Below are 17752 nucleotides of genomic sequence, written 5' to 3'. Positions count from 1 at the left end.
TAAATAGAAAAGCTGCTACTGATGTGGGAAATAAATGTGTCCCCTGAAATTCAGCTTATCACCTTTACTTACTGCAGTTCACTTTGAGCAGCTTCTTGATATTACAACTTGAGTTGGTCGAACATGAACTTTTCACCAAGTGATTCAATTCACTCCATTAAATTATCCTTCTTCCTCACATAGATAACCTCAGCGACACAAATATCAGCATTACCAGCAATGTTTCTATGTTTGTACCTCAATTATTGTTTTTTGAAAAGGTTGATTACTGTTTTAATGTGATTGTTACTGGGTGGCCTTACACATAATGGCCCAACTTACTCATATTTCCTCCCTAATGATTATACTTGCAAAAGATTATTTTTAACTGCTCTGTTGTGCAGCCTGTTGATTCCATATGTTCACATTTTTACTAGGACATTGGTTGTTTTAAGTCAAATGTTTGGAGAAGTGTATACCAAAAGAACTTTTATTATGATCTGTCCAGGAAGGATGTCAAGCTAGCTTCAGTTTATCTTTCCCATGATCACTATTTCTACCTTTCAAATATTGGAACTATGCTAGGAGATGTTCAGTATGGTGGAGCTTCCCAGTTTCCAAATTGCCAGACTCTGCACTGTGTGATTTTGTCCTTGAGGTAAAAGTGTCATGACTCTGCTCTTTTTCCTCCTTCACCTGTAGGAACTTTTCCCTGTGATTCAGACCGTCCAATTCAGTCTCATTAAGGTCTTCTTATTAACCTATACAAAAGTAATTTATTGTTTCTAAACAACAGGTTTGTTTGTTTGTTTGTTTGTTTGTTTGTTTGTTTGTTTTCAGATCTTTGCATTTTTAGCACTGATGTGTCTTATCCTAGCCATTGGCAATGGCATCTGGGAATATGATACAGGCTACTACTTCCAGGTCTATCTGCCCTGGGCAGAAGGTGTCAACTCTGCCCCCTACTCTGGCTTCCTCATGTTCTGGTCATATGTGATTATCCTAAACACGGTGGTGCCAATTTCACTCTATGTCAGGTACGTGCCAGAACCTCCTTTCATGTTTCATATTAGGAGAAGCTTAGCTTTTGCCTTGGCTGTAAGCGCATTTTCTCTAGACACGATTTACACCCTATTGTGGACAATCAGACACAATCACCATGATGCTTTTGTTTCCGCTGTCTTTGGAGGTCTTTGTCAGGGTTGGAGCAGGGGCAGCAGTGAGCCCTGGAAGAGGAAAGCATGATTTTGCAGTTAAAGGGGAGGAATAGGTCTAAGATGCTATGGGAGTAAGACTGGAAGCCTGCTACAGGTGGCATCTTGCTCTCTCTTGCTTGCATTGCCCACCAAACAAAGTGAATGGCATGTACTTCGAGGTGGCTGTAGGGTTCATGTGAAGAGTGGATTGCCAGGTAAGGAAGTATAACCAAGCTAAGGATTCATAGTGCTCAGTGCCATATAAGCAGATTGAACACCATCACTTCCCAGAGAATGTAGTGCTATGTTGATTATTGCAGATAAGCAAACAGGGGTAAAGGGTAGGTAGAGCAGTGCATCCAGGATGCTCTCAGAACCTGGAGGTTGGACCTAACTCTTCAAGGCAGCTTTGCTACTGAGACCCTCTTTTGTGTTAGTAAATATGAGGAATTTATCCCATTCCTACCCAGCATGTCACACTAGCAGCAAAATGGAAATTCATGTCATTTGTGAACTGATACAACTTCTTGGGTGTATTGAGTTACACAACGACTTGCTTGTTGTGAAGCTCTGGGATGTTTCAGCCGTGGCTGTGCTCATCACCCAGCAGCGGGCTCAGCCCAGCCCAGAACCCCACTGGAGATGTTCCCATCCAAGCACCACTCCTGAAACTGCATCAGTTGAAACCCACAGCTCCTGCCTCCCTTTTCAGTCTGAAAACTTCTGAAACTTTTCAAATACATTTGTAAGAAACTGTTTTATAAATAGAGGTAAGGAATTTACTATAAACCTGACAGATAGTGTCAGCAGGACTTGCTTCAGCTTTGCTTACTGCAGGCCATTTGAGAACAACCTGATGAGTGCACCTGTCATTACCTTCAAAGTTGTCTTCTAATTGCAATTGCTAATGGTGGTGCTAAAGATAAAGATCTTGTCCCTTAAACTAATGAATATTCCATCACCTTCTCTTTCTCTTTCACCAGTGTAGAGATTATACGCTTGGGTAACAGTTTCTACATTGACTGGGACCGCAAAATGTATTACCCGCTGAATGACACGCCGGCTCAGGCCCGTACCACTACACTCAATGAAGAGCTGGGGCAGATCAAGTACATCTTCTCAGACAAAACAGGAACTCTCACTCAGAACATCATGTGTTTCAATAAGTGCTCCATCAATGGCAAATCCTATGGTATGTTATCTATTTGTCTTACTCTCCAGGTTTTATTCTATGATGTGCCTCTTGGTCCACAGAGACTAAATGTGAAATCCAGAAGAGAGTGTCTTGTTAGAAAATGCAGTGATCAAGTGTAGGGCTGCGCCTAAGGAATGCCTGTACAGCCCTGATTACATCATTTGCATAACTTAATATAATTTTCCTGTCACTGCTCTCCCCTTTTTGCCACCCTTTTACCTGCCTTTTTCTGCCCCAGTATCATCCCAGCTAAAGAACCTGCACCTTATTACTTCTTCCTCGTTGGTTCCAGTTTTACTACATCTGTACTCAAATTATTTTTTTTCCTGATGTCATTACCTAGGTAATCTCAGCCTTTTATGGTATTATTGACATGGTTACCCAGATATTGCTAACCCTGCTAAACATAACACATACCTCACATAACTAACTCCCTCTTAACCATTTGTGAAATCAGCCATCGCTCATGGGGTTATTATCTTCAAATTTTGTCAGCTTCTCACACTGTCCTCTCTCACATTCAGCAATATCTCATGCCATGAGTGGCAGTTTTCAAACATCCTGTTCATGCAGCTTAACCTTTGGTTGGCACCCAGTCAGTGGCCTGGTCATTTGCCTGCAGCTCTGACATATGGCACCTACCTGATGAGAGAAAAGTTTTTAGGGAGTTGGAGTAAATGGGAAACAAAAAGTGTTAGCTCTGTTGGATCCTAACAGTCATTGACTTAAACGGCTTGTTCTTTGTATGGCCCTGGGCAGTTTTCTTCATACTGCTCAAGAGGTGCTAGCAATCCATAAACTGACTAGTCTGTTAACATCATTAGATTCCCCTAGATAAATCAGTCACTTGTTGGCTTGTTGATAGATTGATGCTTGTTTTACCTGTGTCAGACCTGCTGATGTACTAGTGTGCTAGAAAGCTTGTCTTCTTTTCTCAGTGCTCTCAGCTGTCCTAATAAAAGAAGTTATTTCTTCCTATAAATCTTGTTTTGTGTATATTTAGAAACCATAATATCTCAAACAGTGCTATGTAGCCAACCTCAGAGCTGCTAAACAGTTTGGGAAATATTCAGGCTGCTCATTGATGTATCCTATAGTTGATTTCCCACTGTCACCACTGAGCACAGATATAGGGTGTGGGTTCATGAAATTAATGGGAAATATGTGGAAAGAAGACACAGTGTATTGCTTTATAGTTTTCTAAATGTTTAACTTCTTCCTCAGAATATATGTCTTCGGATTTGGAAAAGCCATGCCAGAACGATGAATGAGTTCTGCTGCCAGAGAGGGTATTTGGGAGGCTTAGGCTTCCCATTGGGAATCATAGTATAAAATCATAGAATAGTTTGGGTTGGAAGGCACCTCCAAATGTCATCTAGTCCAACATCCCCTGCAATGAGCAGGGACATCTTCAACTAGATCAGGTTGCTCAGAGCCCCATCCAGCCTGGCCTGAGGTGTCTCCAGGGATGGGGCATTGACCACCTCTCTGGGCAACCTGGGCCAGTGTGTCACCACACTCAGTGTAAAAAATGTCTTCTTCATGTCTGGCCTGAATCTCCCCTCATTTAGTTTAAAATCTTTACCATAACAGGCCCTGCTAAAAAGTCTGTCCCTATCCTTCTTATAGGCCACAATAAGGTCTTCCCAGAACCTTCTCTTCTTCAGGCTGAACAGCCCCAAATCTCTCAGCCTGTCATCACAGGAGAGGCGTTCCACCCCTCTGATAGTTTTTGTTGCACTGTGGGAAGGAGGTATCCTCTTGGTTACAGTTCCCAGGGGATCAACTGATGTGTAGTTCTCAGAAGACACAGCTTCTTAGTGTCTTTTACACTGTCAGGGCTTTTGTGAGGGAATATCAGTACCTACAATTGTCTTAGTTCACCACTGAGTTTGCTAGTGTAGATACGGATCTATCATTCATGTAATTCACTGTATTTCAACCTTATTACAAGGAAGTGTTGAATCTGGCTGAGCTGGGCATAGTCCACACCTTCCAAGTGAAATTTTTCTTCAGGCAGAAGGAGTTTCAATAGTGTTTCCTGGAAATTAGATGTCTTCCATTTCAGTGACCAGATCATCAGTTCAGTGAAAATGAATGGAGCAGCCTTGCTACCTAGATGTGGGAAGAATGGGTTCTGACAACTCCTTCTCTGTGGTTGTCCAGGGACTGTTGCAAATGCAGTATGATCCAGCAGCTGGATTTTGTCTCACATTCCAAAGGGAAGGTACAAAACAAGTCACCCCCTGAAGACACCTTTGTTTCCTACCCAGCACTGTGTCTTTTTTGGGTTCAGCTTGAGCCAAGATTTCTTTGCCCAAATGTCAGTCATTTTTATGGTAACCGCTTTGAGTTTCAAGCATCTATCAGCCTCTGGATTTTGTCATGGAACTGATTGATAGGAATTGTCAGTCTCCAGTGCCCATGTCAAGATATTTGTGCTTACTGCAACTTTTTAGATACTAGCTTCAAAACACTTTAACCAATTTTTGTGGTAGAGAAGCTCAGAGACTGCACTTACATGGAGTTTGTGACTATAACCACAGTCTTTCTTGCTTGCAGGTGATGTATATGATACATCTGGACAAAGGATAGAAATAAATGAGGTAAGTGCTCGAGTTCTAGCAGGATCTGTGCTTTCTGTTGAAACTGCCTGCATATTTGCTAGTGGACACGACCCACCCAGGCATAGATCGTTCTCTTAACCCCACCAGAGCTGTTGCTCTTGACCCTGACAACAGGGATGTTGGTGTCAGAGTATCAACAAAGTTGTGTTCCCTTCCAGTAAACCTGGTTTAAACCTGCAGGTCAGGCAGCCTGAGTGCCCACTGTTCCCTCAGCTTACCATGACATCCTGGTGCATGCACATACTTGGCCATTAATATTTGTTGGAAGTTTGGACATTGGTGAATTTTAATATCCTTGACAGCTAGTTAAAGTTTTGGTGAGGAATCAGTGAGTTCAGTTCATATTGATAACAAGTTCACTGTCAAATTCCCCTGATATCTGGACATTGGAAAGTGTGAAAATGGGTGACTCCTCCAGTTGTGTCCAGCCTCTGCTTGCTGGCACAAGCACACATCATGGATTTCACTGTCTAACATGTCAGAAAACTGCATGCAGCAATCCAAGCAACAAACAGAAAGATTAAAATGAAAATCCCACTCCTCTTTCCAATGATTAATTTCCAGGCCATTTGAAAATTAAATTACCCACTGAAATTGGCTATTTGTAAAGAGTGTTATGCCTTCAGACTGCCTCTTGCTCAGAGAGAAAAATGCAAAGGGCTGACTTGCTTGGGGAAACATGCTGGTCTCCTGCCAAATGACTGCCCCACAGCTCCTCCTGTCCATAACACTTGCTGGACCAGAGTCCTGCAGGTCGAAAGGCTGCTGCCCACACACCCGTGGAGTTGCAGTGCCTGGATCTTGCTCGCAAAGCTGAGTGTGTGCGTGGGGTGGGCCTGTGCTCTTGTGCTAAGTGCTCTTTGTCCGCTTGCAGAGGTCAAAAGGATGACTCCCGTCCTGGAAACTCTGAGCTCACTGGGGATGGGGCTGGAGTCAGAATCATCCCGCGAAGGCTCAGCAGTGCATTCCTTCATGACACATCATGATTCGAGCTTCTGGCCATTTCTCCACTGTGTTCCCCTCTGCTTGGGGCTCCTTGTTTTTATACAAAATGGGCAGTGCCTGTGGAGCCAAAACTTTACATCACTTGTCTGTTGTCTTTTTCCATATCATGTTTTTTTTGTTGCTTTAGGAGAATAAGGTGAACAACACAGCCTCTTGAACTGTTTTAAACTGGGCTTCCACATTCCCCTGTCACAGGCAGCCACTAAAATCCGGAGTATGATTCCACCAAGCAGGCATGTGTCAAAGGCAGGAATTTTTCTTTGCTATAGAAATCCTTTGGCAGGGACCCTTTACGAGCATTTGCTGTCTTTCAGAGAGGCATCTTTAGCTAATCAGGTTCTCAGCCTGAGTGCTGCTCTGAACAGCACCCCAAGTGCCTGTCCTCTCCTGTGATTCCGTAGCTTTCAAGACCTCCCACTTAGACTCATCAGCCTCTGTCATGAACAGCCCTACAGGAGAAAGCCCTTTGTAAATGTGAGAGAGAGGGGCCTATGGTGGGAGCATGTGAGGCCTCTGCAAATAATACCGAACCATATTTTTGCAGAACACAGAGAAGGTTGATTTCTCCTACAACCAGTTAGCCGACCCAAAGTTTGCCTTCTATGACCATAGCCTGGTGGAAGCTGTGAAGCTGAGTGATGTCCCAACGCACAGGTTCTTCCGGCTACTCTCACTTTGTCACACAGTGATGCCAGAAGAGAAGAAGGAAGGTGAGGACTGTCAAAGACATCAAACTGAATGGTTATGTTCAGCCTGCACCACAGTATGTCTTCTCTCCGCAGAAGCTGTTATTGGTCCTTTTGGCTCCTTGGTGATTTTCTGTAGTCTATGGCTACACATAAATCAGTGTCTTTGGAGATGCCACATGGGAAGAGAAAGGACCAAGGTCTCCAGTCCCTGTGTGTTCCTGTGGTGGAGCTGACACTGCTGCAAACACCACAACTCTGGAGTGCAGAAATTGCAGGTGCCACAGCTTCCCTGAGGTGGCAGATAGCTTGCCCCATTCTTCCTCTGCTCTTCACCAAGTCCCGTAAAGCAAAGAGCACAGAGCACCCATCCACTGGAGACTCTTCAGCTCCGCTCACTCAGTGTTCCTGTGGGTACTGGGTCAGCCTCCTCAAATCCCAGATGGGAAATATTGTGCTTTAAAGTCTAGAGCCATTGATACACACAAAGTGAAAATGCTCATGAGAAAAATATATTCAGATGTAACTAGAAGGGGTTAAACCCAAGGAGTAAGATCTGTTGGACTCCAAAGAGAGTGAGAAAAAACCCCAAAAGAGTCTAGGGGATCTCTTGCCCTGTCCTGGAGGATGTGTTTGTGAGACTTGATGGAGACCTGTGGACATAAGGTTCTTCTTAGTGGTGCACCTCTGGGGATAGACAGAAAAGCAAAGGGTTAACTGCTATACAATGTCTTTGATTTTCTACTTGTTTAGCCTCAGAAAAAAGGCAGAAATGACATTACCCTTTTTTTGTTTGTTTGTTTGTTTTTTTAATTATTATTATTTTCCTTGCATGTCAGGTAACTTGGTGTATCAGGCACAATCTCCTGATGAGGGAGCCCTCGTCACTGCTGCCAGAAACTTTGGATTTGTGTTCCGGGCTCGCACACCGGAGACCATCACTGTTGTGGAAATGGGAGAGACAAAAATCTACAAACTCCTGGCTATTCTTGATTTCAATAATGTTCGCAAGCGCATGTCTGTTATTGGTATGTTCCTTTTGCTCCCTTTGCTCCCTTCTTTCCTTTCTGACTTTTTAAGCTTTCAAGTTGCCCCTCATCTTGCTGTGATGCCTTTTCCTAGGAGACCTCATTTACAATGCTTTCTGAATAACATTTACCTCCGAGCACTTGAGATGACCTGCTGCACCTTTTCAATTGCACAGCAACAGTGGTATTATATTAAATACTGAATTTGGGCTGGTGGGAGAACATCGTAACATCTAGACCACAATGATGGAATAGCCGGCTGAAGACACTAAGCTTTTTGTATATCTTACTTCCCTCATGAGAGTGCAGGAAAGGCCTTCTTCCTAATCAGCTTCAAAATTACCAGTGAAATCTGAGAAAGTGGGAAAGAAGAATGCAAGGATAGGTAGAGAAGCCCACTTCCCTGAAAGGAAAATTAGGAAATTGTTCAAGAAACCTCATCTGGCCTTTATTAACCCTCCAATATCCTCAGCTATTTCAGAAATTGAAATATCATAGTTGTGGCTAGAGAGTGGTAGTACCTTTACTGATAGGAGCAATAGTGCAGCAGGACCAGTTCCATAAGAACAAGTTGTTCCTGACTTTTGAACACAAATGTCCTACCGGAAGTGTTGCCTGTAGGAACCATGTAGTTTAACAGAGCATCTGCTCAGACAAGTGCGATCAGGGTACAATTGCCTGTGTTGCTACCGCTAATGCGAAGAGTAGTTGCATTGTCTCCTGTTCTAAGCAAAGCCTGTCTTGATTCCTGTGAGGCTGCCAAAATTTGGTACAGTTTGGACACCTCTAAAAACCTTTCTTTGTTTTGATGCAAAAGCTGTGAATCTCAAGTCCCTCAAGTCTGGGATTTGTAGCATTTCTCTTCCTCTTCCTCATAGTGCGAAGCCCAGAAGGTGACTTGACTTTGTACTGCAAGGGGGCTGACACCATTCTTTATGAGCTGCTTCATTCATCCTGCGAATCTCTCAAAGAGGAGACCACAGAACACCTGAATGTAAGTGTTTCCTTCTGCATGATATCTCTGCATTTGATAGTTTCCTTTTCTCCAGGCATGGAAATGTACTTTGTATTGAGAAAAAAAAAAAACAGGTTGCAGAAGCAGCACTCAAGCAGTAGTTTTTGTTTGTTTGATTCATTGTTTAATTGAGTGTTTGTTTGTTTGTTTGTTTGTTTGGTTTGGTGGGGAATGAAGAAGAAAATTGATTTATAAAGCCTTAGGTCTCAAATCAGTTGCCTAAGCATGGGCACCAGGTGCCATTTGAACTGTTCTAGGGTATCCAGGACATCTGGACATGGATTGCAAATATGTCGCCGGACATTCAGAAGACTTGTATTTCTATGGACTAGGAGCTGGAAGCTAGGCAGAATAGGTGAAACACCTGAAATGGCACTACACATCTGTGTTTTGGCAGCTCAATTCCATCCAAGTCTGCTGTTACTCTACAACACATGCACGTGATGCATTCAAGCATGACTTGCATGAGAATAATTCAGTTGATCAGTAAAGTCTCACAGAGCTGTTTACCTTCTTGAATACAATTCAGATTGCAGTGACTGTGATCCAAGAGGTCTCAGTCAGAAAGGACTGAGCAGGTACTGGAACATGCCCAACTCCCCTTCTTCTAGGCCATATAGCGGCATATTGGCTGCATAGGAAGACAAATGTGTCACGCAAACTTGTGGCCTTTTACATTGTCATTGGTGTGCACAGCGTGGTGGTTATTCACAAAAGTGGATGTTTTGGCCAATATTTGCTACCCCTTGTGATGCCAGATCCTGCTGGTACAGTGCAGCGCACAGGGTAACAGAAAGTTTTGCTGGAGGGTTTCTGTAATAGCATTAATATCTCTGCTCACTGCCTGGGGCAGCCAGAGAAAGTCGCTGGTGAGAGCATGGGCAGAGCAGAGCTGTGTATATAGCCTGATGTGCCTTTACTTCAAGCCTGCAGGAACACCTCACTTTTCACAAAGAGATCTCTGTTATTCCACCAAACACTGAGATTCATACTGTCAATCATACATCTGCAGAAAGCACACTTGCAAGGACTTGCTGAGTTATCATGACTGGCTGCTCACACTGTACTTTTCAGCCAGCATTTGTATGCTCAAAATGTTGAGCCCAGGTACAAAATTCAAGTCTGTGTTCAAGGCTTATTTAGATTTCACTGTTCTGAACCTTATGTTGAGAAATGCAAACCTGGGAAACAACTATGTCGTTAATGTAAAGCTTTAGAGCTAGAATGTAGGAAAGCTCTTTTGAATTTGTTCTTTGGAAGTACCGTGGATGGCAATGATAAAGTGGTCTGGAAGCAGTTTTTAAAAAGTACCCTAAGGCTTGTGGTCTAAGGTGTGATTTTTTTCACCTTTTCTCTGCAGACTTCAGGCAATAAGCTTTTACAGACAGCCATTTACTTTCTGAAGGTCCTTTGTAAACCTAGGTGACCAAACTGCTTATTTTTGACTGATTCTGCCTCACCACTGTCTCGCAGGAGTTTGCTGGTGAAGGTCTGAGGACACTCGTGGTCGCCTATAAAAACTTGGATGAAGACTACTTTCAGGACTGGATCAGACGTCACCACGAAGCAAGCACTGCCTTGGAAGGACGGGAAGATAAGTTGTCGGAGTTATATGAAGAGATTGAAAAGGACCTGATGGTTGGTGTTTCAGGGAAACTGGGCCAAGCTCTGGGGGAGGCAGTGAGGGCGGTGGTTTGTCAATAAACAGCTCAGTATGACTTTGGTAAACATTGCTCTGCAAACAGCTCAGTGGGTTGTGTGACGGGAGCAGTTGAGAATATGGCAGTCCTGGGTTTTCACTGGCACCTCCATCAGGAGCCTGTAACTGGGGTGTCAGCCACCAGTGCAGGGGAATGGTTTTATTTTAACTCATGTGGGTGTCAGAGTAGCTTTCTCGTGATGAAGTGACATACCAGAGCCGGAGGGAGCTGACGTGGACACAAATATTTTGTAGCGATCCTTTGTATGTGCAAGTGGCTGATCTATTTATTTTCCTGTCTTTGAAATGTCAGGCAGTGAATAATCTCCAGTGCCCCTCCTTTTCAGAGAGTGTCTTCTTTGTTCTTGCAGCCCTGGGCAGGATGGGGAGATGATGTCCATGAACATGTTTGTGTCAATTTGAAATAGGGTTAAATTGTGATCTTCAAGCCATTCTTTTCTCCGTGAGTGTTGTTACAGCTTTTTAAATGCCCTGGGGGGCCTGCCTGTGTTTTAGAGCTGTGAATAATGAATTATAAGGATGTGTGGGATCTGAGGGGAAGCAATTCAGCTTTTACACTTGCAGCAATGCTTTCCTGAAATCTTGGAAATCCTGGGAAATGTGCTGTTGCTCCTTCCATTAGTTTTATGCTCAAGATGCCAGCAGGGCCTGGGAAGATGCAAATATGAGCCAAGGAGCTGCTGACCTCTGGAAACTGTACAGTCCATGGAGCAGAGCCTACTGCCCTTCTGGGTCTGGTCTGGGAAAATGCTAACCCTCTAGTCCAGAGAATGCTTCGTGCAAGTGCTGTGTGAGTTGTGTCCAAAGCAGGAAAGATAAAGAGGTTTAGGAGGTTAAGGAGCCAACTGCTTTGCAAGGAATGTTTAAAAAGTTCATAGTGTGAGTAGAGAAGAGGTCACGGACCCACAGCAGGAAGAAGCGTGGCTCAAAAGAAAACACTCCTTACACCAGACCCTACTCTATACTCTGTAGAGGAGTGGCTTGACTTCCCAGAGGTGCTTCAGAGGGAGACAGAGGGCAGGTGCAGGAAATCCTGGCTTGTGACAGAGATTGGGTGTGGAAGCCTGAGTCAGCAAGGAAGTGGAAGGGTCTTGTGGAGATGTAGAGGACTGTCAAATATCATAATCAGGTTGATGGGCAAGAGCAGAAGTCCCTCTGTGTGGCAGCCTCCTGATAAAGGTCCTTTGGGAGAGTAAGGATGTAAGGACAAGGGAGAACAGGGTTGGAACATGGTTAAGTTCAGAGAATAGTAGTAAAAATAGTATTTATAATTGGCTGAACTAAAAACTAAGGAAGATGCACAGTCAGGAAGGCATCACGATCGTCCCTCCAGCTGGTCTTACACCAGGTCATGGGCAGAGAGGCAAAGGCCTGTCAACAATACTATTGTGACTTCTGCAGCTCCAGAAGGACAATGGCTGAGGGGTGTGCATGCCCTTGTACTCTGCTTCTGAGCATACAAGCATCAGTGTCCATCTTTGAGCTTCCAGCTCAGACTCAGGATGCCAAGGATGAGCAGGTACATCCAGGACATGGCTTTGTATGCTACAAGCATGTAAGCTCTCCCTAGCTTGACCAGGAACTACTGCTGTAAAATGTGCATTGTGCAGTTTTGAGGACCGTATAGAGAAGTTACCTCAGAACTGTTATCTACATTGATAACACTCATAGCTGATGAATGATGAATATCCCAGGAAGCCAAAAGGGATCTTGGGCTTAAAGCCAACCACTGAATTTAGTCTCCCAACAGCAGGAGGTAGGTGGTAGCAGATGCTGTCTAAACCTGAGCTAGTGATGAAAATTTCGTGTCCCTTTGACAGCAGGTTAAAGCCACTAAGTATCTCCAAAATGCAGAAAAAGCTTTACTTTGAAGCTTTACTTTAAGGTAATGCAGGTTTGTGTCCTGAGCCGTCTGTGGTTTAGTTGTGTGACAGTGTAAAACAAGGTGGGGGACAGGTCTGTTGTGGGCTCAAGAAGATGCTTAGCAGCTGTATGACTGCAGTAGTACAATATGGCTGGGATCAAGCTCCACACTAGAGGACGCATGTGGAGATTTGGGGGCATGGATCCACAGCTGATCTTGTCCCTCAGTGGCAGCTCTATCTGCTGTGAAGGGGACATGTGGAAGAACATAGACTTACAGGTCTGCAAACATGCTGGCATGTAATTTCATGCATGTTCTTGATCCAGCTGAGCCTGGAGGATTGGAGACTAGAACACTCGGGGCTCTACTCTGTTCCCTAAATTTGCTGAGGGAGAATGAAAATCAGTACAGCTGTATTCTTGGATTTCATTTGTGTTTGCATGAGTAATTAGCTGGAGGCTTAATGCTTTCTCCTTTGCTAGCAATGGGAAAACTTACCAGTTTCCTGCCATTTTCTGTTAAGCTGCTAGGTGCCACAGCAATTGAGGACAAGTTACAAGATGGAGTCCCACAGACAATTGAGACTCTTGCCAAAGCCAACATTAAGATATGGGTTCTCACTGGAGACAAGCAAGGTAAAGGGCTACACTTTTGGATGTTTCTCTTCTCTTCCACTGGTGTGATAATTCTGCTATGTTCTCATTCTTCTCCTTTGAAAAACTTTACAGAGGACAAACTTGTAGGGCTTTCTTTCATTGTCAGCGAGGCAAAACTCCAGTTACTTGGAATTAGACCAAGTATCTGTAGGTAGTGCCTGTTCTTAACTCCTGCCCTGAGAATGGAAGGAGCATCCTTTGCCTTTAGAGGTGTGACAAGGAGCATCCCATAGTCCCTGCCATGTGCTGTGAAAAGGTGTCAACTTAGTACAGTTGACCATCTTGGTGAAGAAGGTGGAAAACATCTTGTCCTGCTTTCCAGGAACTTTAATGCTAACATGGATATTGGGTCTGTTTCAATTTGGTCCTGGCATTAAAGATCCAGAATAGAAATGCAGGAAACATGGACTTTTGTATAAAGCATTGAACTGAAGAGAAATGTGAACAGACTCAAATAAATTCTTTTGGCGAAAAAGCAACTTCACTGAAACAATGATGCTTCAGGGAGGCCAAAAGTGTTTGCAAGTGCTTTCATGCAAGAAATGAGAAGAAAATTTTTGAAAAAAATGAAACATTTAATTTCGTCATGTTCTGACTGTAGTAATCCTGTTCATGAAATACCAAAATAATTTTTTCCCCCAAATTTTCTGAACAAAATGTCTTCATTTTCTTATTCAGAACTATGGTTTAGGGCTTTTCTGGGGGCAGGGGAAGGGAAGCATAATATTCTGAAAAAAATTTTGTAATCAGCATGAGATGGTTTTTGTTACTTCAAGTGTATTGGCCAAAGGGTAGTTTAAGATTTTTCATTTTGGCAGAATTTTTTTTCTGTGGCCACTTAGGGGAGATTTGCCGCCATGTCCATTAATCTGATTCTCCTGACTCTCTTAAGCTGTTGACTAGGAAAGAGTGAGAAAGACAGCTTTTGTCATATGTGTAAAAAGGCCACAGAGATGGTGTGTTGAGTTTGAGGCTACTAAGGTGGGTCATCTTCCTGGTTTTATCTTTCCCAGAAACAGCAATGAATATTGGCTACTCCTGCAACTTGCTCTATGACGATATGGATGACGTTTTTGTTATTGACGGCAGCACATCTGATGACGTACTTAATGAGCTGAGGTAAATGGCTGAAACATATGTCTTCATTGCTGTGCCCTGACACTGGAATGGAAAACTATTTGTATTTTATATTATTCCACTTTTTTTTTTTCCTGTGGGCTTTCCTTGATGCAATTCATTCAGGGAAGTTAGATAATGGCTGGTTGACTCCCTGGAAGATCCAGCAGCGATGTAGTGTACAAATCTCCCCTGAGGATAAACTCTGAAGCTTCGTGATGCAAGACCTCAAATCTACATAAATGTATGAGAAAGTAGGGTCAGGGAGGCAATGTCAGCTGACATTCAACAAGAGATCTGGGGCCACAAAGTCTTTGGCTCCAAGGTTGAGCTATGCCGTTACTCTACTGCTGTTGCCATTCCTCCATATTGTGGTCCTTTGGATATGGTCCTTTTCTAGCATTATCTGGAAATCTGCTTTCTGCCATAGCCTCCTGGGTAGACACAAGTTCTTTGGCATAGGTGAAAATGGGAAGGTTTTTCAGTCATTTTCTCTTGAATTAGGTGTTTGCCACACAACATATATAGAAAAGTGGGATGCTCTTTGGGATACTGTCCTTCATGGCATTCAGATTGTTTGTTTGACTTTAAATCAGCACAGGCTTAGCACACACTTTTTTGAGTTTCAGGACCATATTGATGGTCTGCACAAACACTAGCAGCTAATCCATGCATGTTGTTGTGGGGATACAGGGAAAATTGAACTAAACTATCAAAGGGAAACATCTTTTTTTTTTTTTTTAATTTAATTAAAGTTGATTTAATAAAACATACATGTCTTTGTAATCTTTCCAGTATTACTCTGTATTTTTTTTTAGGAATGCAAGGAAAAAGATGAAGCCAGACTCCTTTCTGGACAGTGATGAACTCAACATTCAGTTTGAAAAATCATCAAAAAAGCCAAAAATTTTACCTGATGAGCAAGCAAATGGAGTGTACGGTCTGGTTATCACTGGCCACAGCCTGGTAAGGAAGGTTCAGAGTTATGCTAGGCCTGAGTTCTCTTAAGAACTTGATGTGACAGGGGCATACTGGAAGTCTGAAAATGCTTTAAAAATTTAGCTCTAGAGAACTGTGTTGTGTTTTGTTTTTGGTTTTGTGGTTTTTGTTTTTGTTTCTTTTCCTAATTGAAGATTGGGCTCAGTGGTTATCGGAGGCATCAAAGATGATGGACATGGTTTCAAAAGACTGGAACAGGAAAGAGTTTGCCCTGATGCTAGGCGAACAGGAGGGGTAGAGTAGCTGGATCAGTTTGCATTTCCAGAAAGATACCAGAAAAATAATCAAACAGTTTATGGATGCAGCAAGAAGATAAGTTAACATCAGACATGTTTGTCAAGTATGACAAGAACACATTCTAACAAATATACCTGGTAACAAATACATTTGACAGGTAGGATATATATCTTATAACTTAACTAATCAATTGTTTGATGCTCTCTCCCATGATGTGCTTCCAAAGAGCCTGAATTAACACAGTCTAGATGAAGTTGTTAAGTAATAGATGCAAGACAGCTTAGAAAGTATGACTTTGAAGAGCTCACTGTTGATCTACAGCAACAGTTAAGTGGCATCTGCAGGGTATCTATTTGGGCATCTATTTGATATTCAGTGTTTTCATTAACTGCTTAAAAAAAAAGAGCACATGACATCAGGGTGGGAGAAATCACAGGCATGATGGAGTAGAAAATTAGAATTTAAAACAGTTTTAAGAAGTTGGAGAAATATTTGGAACAATGTAGAACGCAGTTCTGTAAGAGCAAATGCTTTGTTCTCCACTTTCGCATAATGGACTGCACACATATAAAATCAGACAGATGTATGTAAAAGCATCATCTGTAAGACTCGTGAAGGAAGGCTCCTCCTTCAGTTGGCATTGGTAAAGTCTTAGCTAAAATTATTCAACTTAGGGCTATTTTCTTTCAGAAAATGTAAACCAACTAGAGGGAGTACAAAGAAAACTATAAGAGTACTCATGCATGATCTGGAAAGCATAAGAGAAAACTGAGAGAGAATTTCTGAGCCTGGAGGATACTGTTCAGTCTTGATAATACTTTTCAAATAATAACAGGTAAATGAAGTAATGCAATTAAACTGAGTGAAGAGTGAAACATCTTCCTGGTGAGAACGGTGAAGCACTGGAGTATATTTTCCACCCTTGGAAATTTTTTAGAACAGGTTATAGAAAAAAAAAAACCCAACAATCTAGATACATTTCAACCCGTCTAGGAGGAAGGCTTCATCTAGATCAGGTTTATTTGTCTACTGTATTTTGCTTTCCCAGACTACAGGGGAAGCAAATAGGTAGATATGGAAAGAGCTAGGAGGCACTGCCTTTCAGAGAGAAGATGCTTCTCTTCCCTCTGGTTGCTACATCTCTTGATGGCAGTCCAGCAAATTTAACTCCCAGCTCTGTACCAGCCCAGCAAGTTGCTATTAAAGGAATCTCATCTTGATCCTTTTTTGGCTTGCATGCCCTGTATACAGAGCTTGGACTATAGGGGACACTTTCAGGAAGTGTCTGTGTTGTCACGTGCACCCTCTCCCTCTTTTACACTTGCTCCCTCTTTAACTCCAGGGCCTTAATCCCCTTTAGATCCCCACTGCAAAACAGACAAGAGCTCTATCAAGTTTGGTGCTTCTGCGTGAGTGAATCCTCTGACATCCCAGCCACCTGCAAGCCCCTGCCTGCTCCTGCTCCTTACCTTCAGCCTGCAGGACAGACCTGAGTACAGTGCTATAAAAGCACCATTGCCAGTGACAAAGCTTTCTTTTTATACCTGGAAAACTACACACTCACCCACAACCTGGCAAGGAGATATGTACCACACAAAGAAATTCAAACCTGGGCTGTACAGGAGCAACCAACTCATATAGCCTGCGGCAGAGAAGACACAGTGAGATTCACCAACACCTTGGCTTTCTCCTGGGTGTGGGCCACAAGGACAGTGTGGACAAATACATGTTATGTATTTCTGTGAACCTAGAGCTGAAAAATTGTAATAGTGCTGATACTGTCCCAATCCAGCGCAGCTTCTGCTCTACCCTATGTGTAGATGGGTGGGATGGCTGCACTGGGGCTAGGCACATGTGTTGTCTTGCTTAAACTAAGCAAACAAACAGAAGAACAACAGCATCTGTAATGGCATCATCATATAACTAGTTGTTTTGTGTGTAATAGCATGAATATACTGTATGATAATGTTTTGCTAGTGCTGTACAGTGAGGATGTTGTGGCAAAAGCCACCTCTAACAGCAGCGACTGGCCGGTACTGAAGCTCAACCATGAAAAGGTCTCTTGTTGAGCAAGCCTACCTGCCATGGACGGGACGGAAGCAGGGGTGCTGCTGACTCATAGCTCTGTTTCAAGAAGAAAGGGTATCTAGCATAAGAATTGTCTGCAGAAAGGACAGTGCACCTCCTGTAATGGCTCTGAGAAAGAGAGAACCTTGTAGATTCTTTCCACGCATGTCTACAGGGAAGACACATCAAAGAAAAAAGCCGAAAAGCCTGTCCTGAAAGGAATAAGAAAACCTAGCACTGCTTCCTTTCTCTTGTGCAAAGCTGGAGGAGCGACCAGATATCCAATTATCTCTGTGTTTCCAGAACAGAAATAACATGGTTGACTGATTTAAAAGGTCAGCACTCAGAGCAAAGTTGCGTTC

At 43.0% G+C, this 17752-nt stretch overlaps 1 protein-coding gene across 2 annotated transcripts in view; it reads left to right on the top strand.

The window, feature by feature from the left end:
* Positions 1 to 17752, top strand: part of LOC309451241 (phospholipid-transporting ATPase ID-like) — a 77307-nt gene that overhangs the window by 44718 nt on the left and 14837 nt on the right. For both annotated transcript variants that reach the window (XM_082074822.1, XM_082074821.1), the window contains 10 exons: positions 820 to 1016; positions 2159 to 2367; positions 4933 to 4976; positions 6547 to 6712; positions 7528 to 7716; positions 8595 to 8710; positions 10205 to 10369; positions 12839 to 12950; positions 13985 to 14090; positions 14906 to 15053. In XM_082074822.1, coding sequence (XP_081930948.1) covers positions 820 to 1016; positions 2159 to 2367; positions 4933 to 4976; positions 6547 to 6712; positions 7528 to 7716; positions 8595 to 8710; positions 10205 to 10369; positions 12839 to 12950; positions 13985 to 14090; positions 14906 to 15053 — 1452 coding nt within the window. The remainder of the gene's footprint in view (positions 1 to 819; positions 1017 to 2158; positions 2368 to 4932; positions 4977 to 6546; positions 6713 to 7527; positions 7717 to 8594; positions 8711 to 10204; positions 10370 to 12838; positions 12951 to 13984; positions 14091 to 14905; positions 15054 to 17752) is intronic.

This window comes from Streptopelia decaocto (assembly GCF_964273445.1).
Source record: "Streptopelia decaocto genome assembly, chromosome: Z".
NCBI lineage: Eukaryota > Metazoa > Chordata > Aves > Columbiformes > Columbidae > Streptopelia > Streptopelia decaocto.
This window is presented reverse-complemented; position numbering and strand designations above follow the sequence as displayed.